Below are 11,598 nucleotides of genomic sequence, written 5' to 3'. Positions count from 1 at the left end.
ACATTTTATTTGGAGAGAACTTGAGCATTACTTCATTTTCACTGTCCTTTAAGGCAGTAACATGCTTCCTGGAGGCAGATGGGGGAGAATTGTCTGAGGCTACATGGTGAAGTGCAGATTAAGACAAAGCCAACCACTTTGCATTCGGATGCAGCAGAAACACAGGTTATGGGCTGGGAGAAGCCACATGTCGGCTTCCTGAGCCCACTGCCAAGGAGCAGATCTGGGGCGACGCATTTCAATTGCTTTGAAAAATGGCTAAGTTCCACTACATACCACCCCTAAAGAAGATACCTCATTGACGAGCCCTTCCACCACCATAGAGGGGGTCTAGTGTTGGTGCCCAGTGCTCTGTTGCTATTTAGCCTTTGGTAAGTTTTCAAGGAAATTGCATAGTCTATTAGAGCTGCTCAAATTCACACTGTTCCTCTGGTTTTATTTTGGAATTCTTTAACTATCCAGTCATTAGCTCTTTGCAAAGCAATGCAGCCAGTTCTTACCCAGCTTGACACCTGGCTAGGTATGTGTGTATGTGAGTGTGTGTGTGTGTGTGTGTGTGTGTGTGTTGGCGTATGGGGGTGAGGTCCGGGTAACCGGTCATTGGCACATATGGCCCCTGGGAACTTGAGGGTACCAAAAAAGTAAACATCGGTCCTATGGCCTGGCAGTAATCACGTGCACTATGATCTAAGAGCAAATGAAATCAGAGCAAGATGGTTCCCAGTCACCAGATATCCAGCCATACAAGATCTAACACACAGAGCTAAATACACGGAGAGGCAGCACCCAAGAACAGATGCTTTTTTTATGGCTCTGCACTGCCCCCTAGTGTCTTGCTGCTCAATGACACCCTCCTTGGATAGAACCTTCCACCAAGAGTTAAGTAAGAATCTATTTGAAGGCACAGTATTCAAGATGTTAGATCTGGTCACAGCCCAAATCGTAGGGTTAAAAACAGAGGGCTTCCTATTGGCTGAAAAAATAAAATCTGATGACATTTGGGACCCTAGTTCTGAGAAAAGGCTCTGACGATGAGTCTTGGGTCTTCAGGTTACCAGAGACCCTTGGAGATCCCAACAGCCTGATTTGTCAGATGATCCAAATGGCCCCAAGAGAAGGATGGCCAGCAGAGGTCGGCCACAGAGAAGGCAGAGCTCTGACAGAGTGGATTGCAAAGTCACAGGGAGACAGAGTGCAGAAGGGCTACACGAAGGAGGCTCGTAACAGATCAAACGCTGGCCTCCAGAAGCCAGTTTTAGGGCTGGTCTGATGATTCTCCCCACCTGGTTCTCACCCTAAACAAGAAAGCAGCCGATTTAAGCTGGTTCGAAAGATTATGTTAAAATTAACAACACTACATACAGCTTCTATGCTTGGCTATAATGGCAAAAGCAGAAAGGGTGCCTGGAAAATAAGTTCTTTTTGTCTCTAGATTTTCAAAGCAATCAATTCAATCATAAAAAAAAATTTGTAAGAGGCTGGGTCTTTTGCAAAGAATAAAGCACTTTTTGTTAAATACACGAAGGCTACTTGGCTGATCAGATACACGTGATTTTTGGAACCTTGTATAACGTCACCAAGTTGAAAACTTCGGAATGGTTTGACTTGTCCCCGTGTTTCCCGGGAGCACCCAGGGCTGAGCAGTCAGAAACGCATGCGCGCCTCCAGTCCTGCCCTCTGGGCCTTACACCCTCTTCATTCCTTTCCCCATGAGGCAAGCAAACACTGTCATGACCATCTTGGGGTTCACTTCCACCAAGTCTTCTGGAAGGGCATATACTCGTGCTCCAATTTTGCGGGCCATAGAGATGGCATACCTAAAAGAGAAAAGGGGGGGAATGAGGGGAGCCCAAGCAAGTATGAAGCGGACCCCTGAGGATCATAGTTATAGTCATTCTATATAATCTATACTATATACTCTCTACTCTGCACTATAAACTAGCTGCTAGACAGAGCTCATTCCTGGTATGGCTGGAGCCAATCACCGGGTTCCTCCTGAGATTCGAGGGCAGATGCTGGCCTGACAAAGCTCCTGACTCCGTCAAACTTGCTGTCCAGCCTCGTGATAATGACCAAATTTATTATTTGTCCTTACAGAGCTTCCTAGCTAGCACCACTTTTGGTGCCTACAGCATGCTCATTTGCTTGGGCTGTACAGTGCAGAAAATGTCATAGAACTGAACAAGAGTGTGTGCTAGGGAAAGTCTGCAGACACCATTTCAACTACAGAAACGTTTTTTACAAGGCAGAAAAAGGGGAAAGGCATCTGTAATACCTCGACCTTACCCATCAAGTCCTTTCTTCCTTGTTCCATTCTAATCCTCGCCTACATGTGTGTGTATTTATTTATGATACTATAATAGTAGAATAACCAGAGTTGTTTGTTTTTTTTTTTTTGCAGTACGCGGGCCTCTCACTGTTGTGGCCTCTCCCGTTGCGGAGCACAGGCTCCGGACGCGCAGGCTCAGCGGCCATGGCTTACGGGCCCAGCCACTCCGCAGCATGTGGGATCTTCCCGGACCGGGGCACGAACCCGCGTCCCCTGCATCGGCAGGCGGACTCTCAACCACTGCGCCACCAGGGAAGCCCCTAACCAGAGTTTTATATGACACATTTTTCACATAAGATTACCATAGCTGTAGCAGAATAGTTTTGCTCTGTTTATAGTTATATGAAGATAATTTTTATTAGCTGTAGTCTATTTTCAAATGAGCCCACACTATTACCTGGCAGTTCTTTTCTTCTCCTCATTCATTATCTAGTCACTTCTTGCAGTGGCTACTCCAGAGATTCTCCATTCCACCCAAAGCCCCATTACTCCCTTTGCTCTCCTGAAATGACTTTACTCTTACTTTATTGATCAAATTAATTTAAGAGCATGGGGCCAGAGCACCCCCATTTTTTCTCTTTGTCCATCTCTCAATCACTTCCTCTATATTAATTATTAATGAAATACAATTAATTTTTCCATTATAAAATAGAGGAAAAATTATGAAAAAGTTAGAAAATAGAGCTTCAGACACCAAACAAACCATGCCCAATCCTGCCACCATAGCCGCCGTTAGGACTCTATAGAATTCTTTTTACCCATTTTTCCAAATAATTTTGTACCTTTTGCCCTCACAGGACAGTGCTTAGGGGCCTGGGCTCTCAAGTCAGACTTTGAATTTCAGTTGAACCACCTGATAATTGTAAAACCTTGGGCGAGTTCCTTAAACTTAATCACATCCCTCTTGAACATCTATAGGTTCAAGGTCTTTTTTTTTTTTTTTTTTAATTTCTGCGTCTTCATCCATGTTCTTCCCTCTGCTGGAATAGTCTTCCTAGCTCTTTCACCTGGTCCAGCTCCTTCTTACTTGTCCTTTCAATCCATCCCAGCTTAGATTATTTGGTAGAGCTTCCTGTCCCCTCCACAGCACCCTGGGGTCCTCCTTCCGTACCATCCCTCACACTCTACTGTAACTGCTGTTGAATTATTTCTCTTCTCTCCGTTAGATTGTGCTAGACATCAGCATACCAGGAACGCACGTCCCCACTTTCCCAAACTGAGCACAGAGAGAAGGGCGCTGCTGGGATTAGATACATAGCAGGGCTGCTGGGCACTAGTCATTCGTTAACCCTGGACTTGTGTTATGGGTTGAATACGGCCCCCCCCCCCCAAACGTATGCAGAAGACCTAACCCCTGGTACCTCAGATGGTGACGCTATTTGGAAAAAGTGTTATTTAAGGTATAGCTAGTTCAGATGAGGTCATGCTGGGGTAGGTTGGCGCCCTAATCCAGTATGACTGATGTCCTTATAAAAGAGAGGGAGAAGAGACACAGACATACACACACACAGAGAAGACAGCTACGTGAAGTCACAGAGACACAGGGAAGGCCATGTGAAGACAGGGTTGGAGATTGGAGTGGTGCATCTATAAGCCCAAGGATGAGGGAGGTGTGGGACAGATTCTCCATCCAGGCCCTCAGGAGGAACCAACCCTGCCGACACCTTGATCTTGGACTTCTAGCCTCCAGAACAGTGAGAGAAGAAATTTCTGTTGTTTGAAGTCACCTCGTCTGTGGTATTTTGTTATGACAGACCTAGGAACTAATACAGCCTGCTCTGAGAAAGGCGTCTCTCTCTCTAGGAAGGCAAGCTTTCCATAAAGACCAGATAGCAAATATTCCAGACTCTGTGGGCTTTGTCACAACTATTTCAACTCTGCTATTGTATCCAGGAAAGAGCTATAGAAACTATGTAAATAAAACCTGATGTATAAAAGCTGACAACAGACCAGATTTGGGCTCTGCTGACCCTCATTCTACAAGTAAAGCAAACAGCAGTTGCTCTTAAGCTGGTGAAGACTCTGGTCTTGAACCCCACCCCTGCCCAGGCACATCCACAGATATTCACAAATAGAATGTTTATATTTGCACGCACCGTGTACAAACTCTATTCAGGAAGCCTCCCATAGATTATGATTAGGAAATTGGTTTTATGAAATTACGGGCTTGCTTATCAATCAGAAGTCAACTGTTTTCAATTTCAATTGTTATCAATCATTTTTGTCTCGTTCCCTCTAACACCTGGAGCCTTAAACTGCTATTGCCCAGTATTGAAAATAATGATGACGGGACACAGTATGTCATGAGAAGAAAAAGCATCAACAGTGAACCTAGAAGTGTTTGCACGAAGGCATAGGCACTGGAGTTCACAGCTCCTCAGATGCCGGCTCATCCTTTCCTCCCTGACCCCAGGTTTATTTACGTACTTTGCATTGTTGAGTTTCTCTTCATCGTTCAGGCTTTCTGTCTTCAGGAGGTCATAGTTAATGGAACCTGGTTGAATGGCATCAATGAGATCCAGGACGGGCAGACTTGTACTAATCTTTGGGTCCTGCATAGAGAGAAAGCATGGGTTTTAACAATATGCTCCCAAGTTACTTCTATTTGGCTCAAGGAAAGTGAGTGGTGTTTTCCTCTTAAATACGAATATATACATCCTGGTGTGGGAAATGCCACAGTGTCGCACATGGTGTTTCAAACCAGTGGTCATTTCTGTAGGGGCATCACTAGTAGCTTCCTGGTGGTTCACTAAGTGGGGGAAATCCATTGTCTGCCAACAGGCAGGGAGTCATTCCCAAATAGTGAACGGAAGGGAAGTTAGAGCAACCAGAGAAAAGCAGAGAGGTTGATATATAGTATGTTTCATTCAAGTACTGGTTATTAGTAGAGGAAGGGATGATTTGAAAAAGAAACCATCAGAAAAGAGAGACTAAAGACATTAAGAGGAACCCCGATTCATTTTCAGGGGACATCCCAGAGGTGACAGGCAGGGAGAGTGATGCGGGCTCAGTTGGATGGGATTCAGTGAATGCTCCTTTCCTGGGGACCTTAGGGAAAGAAAAGGGTCCATAGGTCCAGGTAGACAGTGACAGCAATTATGTGATCAAATGCAATGACTGCAACTAATATCCATTGGTGTCTCACAGTTTGCTCAGCACTTTTTATAGGTTATCTCACTTATTGCCACAAGCCTTGGACGGAGGCATCTAATCTTAATTTACAGCAAGCAAAGGGAGTTTCTGAGGTTAAGTGGCTTGCTAATAAGTGGTGGGGCTGGGATCTGAACCCAGGTATTCTGACTTAAAATCTTGGGCTCTTTCTTTGGCGTCTGTAAACAGTTTGATGGACACACGCAAAGCTGTGAATGCTTTTTTTTTTAAAGGTTCTACCTGATTTTTTTAAAAAAGGAACATTATTTATTTATTTTTTTGGTGGCGTTGGGTCTTTGTTGCTGTGCGCGGGCTTTCTCTAGTTGCAGCGAGCGGGGGCTACTCTTCGTTGTGGTGCGCTGGCTTCTCATTGTGGTGGCTTCCCTTGTTGCGGAGCACAGGCTCCAGGCACGCAGGCTCAGTAGTTGTGGCTCACAGGCTCAGTAGTTGTGGCTCACGGGCTCTAGAGCGCAGGCTCAGTAGTTGTGGCTCACGGGCTTAGCTGCTCCGCGGCACGTGGGAACTTCCCAGACCAGGGATCGAACCTGTGTCCCCTGTGTTGGCAGGCGGATTCTTAACCACTGCGCCACCAGGGAACTCCCTGTGAATGCTTTTAAGGTGTAAATGCACAAAACTCTGCACCTGTGAGTACAGACATGCCGAGGCAACTGTGTGTCACCATCTGAGCAGAGTCAAGTTCAAACACCTCATACCTTGCGGGTCCAAATCAGAACCAATTCTAACAAAGAAACAAGACACAGGACCCCTGCAAGATGCTAGGTCTCCAGCACTGGCCCTCTGTAGAGGTAGAATACTATTTTAAAAGATAGAACGGGTCCATTTTTATTTACTTCTGGGTTATGTAAGAACTACCACAAAATTAAGACCAATATACATATAATCGTAATCTAATTTCCACCGTTAGCCAGAGCTTCTATCTCCAGAGAACTTTTTGGTAAAGAAGCACAACGGAAACAAAATGCAGAGATTTGAGTTTCACCTTCTTTCCCACTTCCTTCCCACAGTCTTGGTGGACTGACAGGCAGCGAGATGGCCAGCAGCTGGCAGCGTTCATAGGTGAGGAGGGCCCAGGACTGTTTCTGCAATGGTTAATCGGGGTGCGCTGTGCTCGGTTTTTGAAGGGTTTCACTTAAAAGCAGTGTGGGGCTAATCTGACATTTTCCTTCTGTGGTCCTTTTGACCTAATCAATTTGCAATGACTCCGCGGGAAGACAGGAGAAAATTAGCCCAGAGCATCACAAGAAGCAAAAAAAATTGCCGAACATTCCCAAGAGTGAATCCCCACAGGATCACCCCGGAAGCTGCTGGGTAAGGAAATGGGATGCATTCCTGTAAAGTGGCAACTGTTTTACAGAGAGACGCATGCCCGGGGCTATTCACTTCATAGCCATGGTCAAGCGACCTATAGATACCCTCCACTCTATAACCTCACCTCGCAGGTGGAAGGTGCTTTCCCCTCCCTGATGGACACCACCTGCAATTACTACCTGTAACCTCAGGAGTTAGATGAGCCCCCAGCTTCCTCACTATAAAATCAGGAAAATGGTGGGACTTCCCTGGTGCTTCAGTGGTTAAGACTTCACGCTTCTACTGCAGGGGCCGTGGGTGGGATCCCAGGTCGGGGAACTAAGATCCCGCGTGCCGCCCAAAGCAGCCAAAAAGAGAAAAACCTCAGGAAAATGGTAAAGCTGTCTTCATCGTGTCTGTGAAGAGAAAATGAGGAGCCCCCCTGTTACAAACAAGGAGCCCCTAGTACTGAGACCGCGCTCCGTCGCGGGAGCACCGCTCTACTGTACTGTGCGCCACCGCCTTCCCACATCTCCTTCTGGAAGGACTTGCTCACATCCGTCACCAGCCTCCGCTTCGACCCCCAGACCAAACGGATGGTAAGCAGAGGGAGGACAGAGCTGGCCGAGTCCTGTGCTGAGCTCACAGGGACTGGGCACTCCTGGTGGAGCCCGGCCTACAGACATACCTTCTGCCCTTTCTGGGAGGGGAGAGATTTTCATTTTCTCTCTTGATTTTGAGAGAAAGGATTGATAGCATGATGAACTGCCTCACCCGCCCTCTGAAGGGGGTCCCTCTCAGCCACCCTGACCTTTAAGCCAGGAAAATGTAGTTAAGATATGACGCAGACATTAGACTGTCGATCAAGTGCACAGGGCCCTTGAGGAAGGATCCAGCTAATGTATAAAACATGAGTGAAGAAATGTAATAAAATGTCATACTGTTATTAATAAAAATGGGATTTGGATGCAAGTAAACAACTGCTTTTTTCTCAGAAAAAAAAAAAACATCCCATGGGAGATCTCTTAGCATTTTGCATTTCACCCTCATTATGTTAACAATCTGAGCCGTGGAGCTAGGCACATTTAAAAAACATTATATGTTACATTACTTTGGAAGAAAAACATCTAAAATCCCGTGTAAAACATGATCGGCTTTTTAAAATTAATTATTATGGGAGAAAACGACAAGAAATCTGTCAATGAAATGGCCTATGAACGTCAAAACAATAATGGGTCATTCAAGCGAAATCAAAACGGGAGGGGGAGCCTCAGAGACCTCACACTGAAGGTCACTCTTGAAAACAGAGTGGAAGCAATAAAGATAAGCATAATGTTCACGTGGCCGCGAGCAGGAGACACGCACGTTACCTTGAAACTAGAGATGGATGAACTTTTCTCCGCTTCCTTCAATGTTTCATTCACCCAGTGGACAATAGTGTCATCGTTGACCTTCTGCCCACCTCCAAGTTCTTCAAGAATATTCAGGGTGTACCTGAACAAAATCAAGAATGATTTCTGGAGAAAAGTCGCTAAAGAATTCACTATTGTATAGCACAGAGAACTTTATTCAATACTCTGTAATGACCTATATGGGAAAATAATCTAAAAAAGCGTGGATGTAGGTATGTGTATAAGTGATTCACTTTGCTGTACAGCAGAAAGTAACACAACATTTTACATCAACTATACTCCAATAAAAATGTTTTAAAAAAGAATTCACTATTCAGAGAGAGTCGCCAGCATAGAAAAGTTTTTTTTTTTCCTGTCTCAGAAGATGGCATGAACACCATTACATCTGAGGAAAAAAGAATATGTAATGACACTGGTTCCTTTTAGAATAACAAAATAGAACTTTATACTTAGAGTCAGGTGCAGAGCGAATACCACTGTCATTGTACAGAGAGAAAGCAGAAGAGAAGCAGGGAAAGGAAAATGAAATAAAGGATTTGAACCAGTGATGCTTTTCTTAAAGGAACTATGCAAATCAAGGAACAATTCAATGTTAGAAAAGCCCAAGCACTTACATCCGGAAAAAACTATAGTTCAAAAAGCTACAAGTACCCCAATGTTCATAGCAGCGCTATTCACATTAGTCAAGACATGGAAACAACCTAAATGTCCATCGACAGACGAATGGATAAAGAAGATGTGGCATATATACAACGGAATATTACTCAGCCATAGAAAGAATGAAATAGTGCCATTTGCAGCGACATGGATGGACTTAGAGATTGTCGTACTAAGTGAAGTAAGTCAGACAGAGAAAGACAAATATCATATGATATCACTTATATGTGGAATCTAAAATATGACACAAATGAATGTATCTATGAAACAGAAACAGACTCTCAGACATAGAGAACAGACTTGTGGTTGCCAAGGGGGAAGAGGGTGGCCGAGGGATGGATTGGGAGTTTGGCGTTAGGAGATGCAAACTATTATAATAGAATGGATAAACAACAAGGTCCTACTGTATAGCACAGGGAACTATAGTCAATATCCTGTGATAAACCATAATGGAAAAGAATATGAAAAAGAATATATATATATGTATATATATATATATATGTATAAAACTGAATCACTTTGCTGTACAGCAGAAATTAACACACCATTGTAAATCAGCTATACTTCAAAGTCCAGGCAGCCAACATAATAAAGAAAAAATATAAAAGAGTTTCCTCTGTGTATCACAGAAGTAGAAATATTGGGAATACACAGTAATCTCTAGTTAGTCTCTAGTTTGAGGGTAAGAATTGCCTTAGATACATACTGTTATGAGAAGTGGGTTGTGCAGGGGAAACATTAAGAAGATGCTTCAAGCTCTTAAAATTCCATGGAGCAGGGCTTCCCTGGTGGCGCAGTGGTTGAGAGTCCGCCTGCCGATGCAGGGGACACAGGTTCATGCCCCGGTCCGGGAAGATCCCACATGCCGCGGAGCGGCTGGGCCCGTGAGCCATGGCCGCTGAGCCTGCACGTCCGGAGCCTGTGCTCCGCAACGGGAGAGGCCACAACAGTGAGAGGCCCACGTACCACAAAAAAAAAAAAAAAAAAAAAATTCCATGGAGCAGAGAAGACTCAGCATTCCCCAAGCTAATCTCTCTCAAAGGGTAAACACAGGGAGAGAGCCAAGCAGTAGGGCAGGTGGGCAGGTCTGCTGGCCTCACGGTTCAGTCTTGTAAGGGGGGAGAGTCAAATTACCCATGCAAGACTAGAATTTCAGTGTGTGTTGTCCAAAATGAAACTCAAGTATTGTGCCATTGAGTCCTGTCTTGAGGGCCTCCCTAAATGAGGTCACCCTCCACTTGGGTGCCCAGGGTTTTGCTCATTACATAATCCATCGGATATCTTCCTCCAGTTACGGCTTCTGCGCTAAACACAGTTCTTCCACAATGGTTTCCAAGTGTAATCTCGGAAACAGGAGCAATGCCCTGCTTCCTTCAGGTGAAAGTGCTTTCCTATCATTGTCGATGGGGAGGAAGAGGGTTTCTGCAACTTTTCTTTATCAAAACAGTAAAATCATGTGGACCAATCCGGCATCCAAGTCCTCTCAATGACACCTCCCCCGACTCCCTCACATCAGCTGGTTCCTCTTCATTCTGCCTTTTCTAAACTACGGTTCCGGTCATGTCATTTAAAGTGACTCTCCGAGGCCCAAAGAACGCAGATCAAATTCCTTAGAATGGCACACGAGTCCTTTCGCAATTTGACCTGAGTGTCCCTTGTCAGTGCCTCTCTCATTTCCTCCTTCCCCTCCTTCTTCAAGGCTTTATGGTCACACACACTCATGCTCTCCCAGCTGCACAGAGCCATCAGCAGCTCACCGACCGCACCATGCATCCTCCTGCCTCCTGCTTCCATGACTCAGATGCACGCTCTGCCTTGGATGTCCTTCCTCTCTAGTGAATTTCTAATCCTGAGAACAAGTCCCAGTTCAAGCATCATTTTTCTGACCCATGCAGTATATTAATCATTATTGCTACACTTGCTTCCAACCTGTTTCCCAGAGCTTTTCATGGAGTTGATGTGCATGTCTCTCTGCCTACCTTGTGCCCTTGGACAGAGTCCATAGACCATATTCATCTCAGTGCTTTCACGGGTCAGCAGAGTGCCCAGTACATACTGGGCATCTAGTAAATAAAAGAGTAGAGTAGTAGATGAAACGAACAGAATGATTTTCTCCCAGGAAAAGCAAGGAGAAAGTCAAGATGGGAAATGCTTAGTCTGGGCCCAGAGATGGGACCAAAATTCTAAGGAATAACGAGTACAAATGGGATAAGTTCCAGTTAGATTTTCAAAATATTACTAGTTTGGAAAATGGCCTGAGGTTTGATCATATCATTTATGTCATAACCGGCTTGTTTCCTAACAGCATGTGCATTAAGTTACCAGCATTTACTATACTATGTAAGAATTTCTGCCTAGTCCGCTCATTAAGAGATGGTGGGTTAGTGTTTGTTTCATCAGGTCACGTCCATAAATAACCTGAGAAACAGACTAGGTTTAATCTTCCAGCAGCCTCACTCACCTCAGGACCAAACTCTCACTTCCCTTTGCCAGGAGGCCCAGGCTGCTTTGTTGACTCTCTCCAGTGGACAGGAGCAGTGCTTTCAAGCCACTCCTTGAGTGAGGGAAGAAAATGGTGCAGAGGAGAAGCTCACCTTTATACAAAAGTCTATTCATGCAAATATAAAAGGCCACAAAGGGACAGGGAAACTTAGACACAGAACATCCTGGAGGCAGCTGACTGCATTCAGGGGTCTGAGAATAGCCCCTTATGGTGGCACACAGCGCTAGGGAGCACAGAGT

General features: G+C 45.0%; 1 protein-coding gene across 2 annotated transcripts in view; it reads right to left on the bottom strand.

Moving 5' to 3' along the window:
• Window positions 1-11,598, bottom strand: part of LCP1 (lymphocyte cytosolic protein 1) — a 55,255-nt gene continuing 43,657 nt past the window's right edge. For both annotated transcript variants that reach the window (XM_082859312.1, XM_082859313.1), the window contains 3 exons: window positions 8,158-8,281; window positions 4,757-4,881; window positions 1-1,817 (listed from right to left, as the gene is read on the bottom strand). In XM_082859312.1, the coding sequence (XP_082715438.1) occupies window positions 1,685-1,817; window positions 4,757-4,881; window positions 8,158-8,281 (382 nt within the window). In that variant the 3' untranslated portion in view covers window positions 1-1,684. The remainder of the gene's footprint in view (window positions 1,818-4,756; window positions 4,882-8,157; window positions 8,282-11,598) is intronic.

Source organism: Leucopleurus acutus (genome assembly GCF_964270905.1).
Source record: "Leucopleurus acutus genome assembly, chromosome: 18".
NCBI lineage: Eukaryota > Metazoa > Chordata > Mammalia > Artiodactyla > Delphinidae > Leucopleurus > Leucopleurus acutus.
Note: the sequence above shows the minus strand (reverse complement) of the source record. Positions and strands in the feature narration are given on the sequence as shown.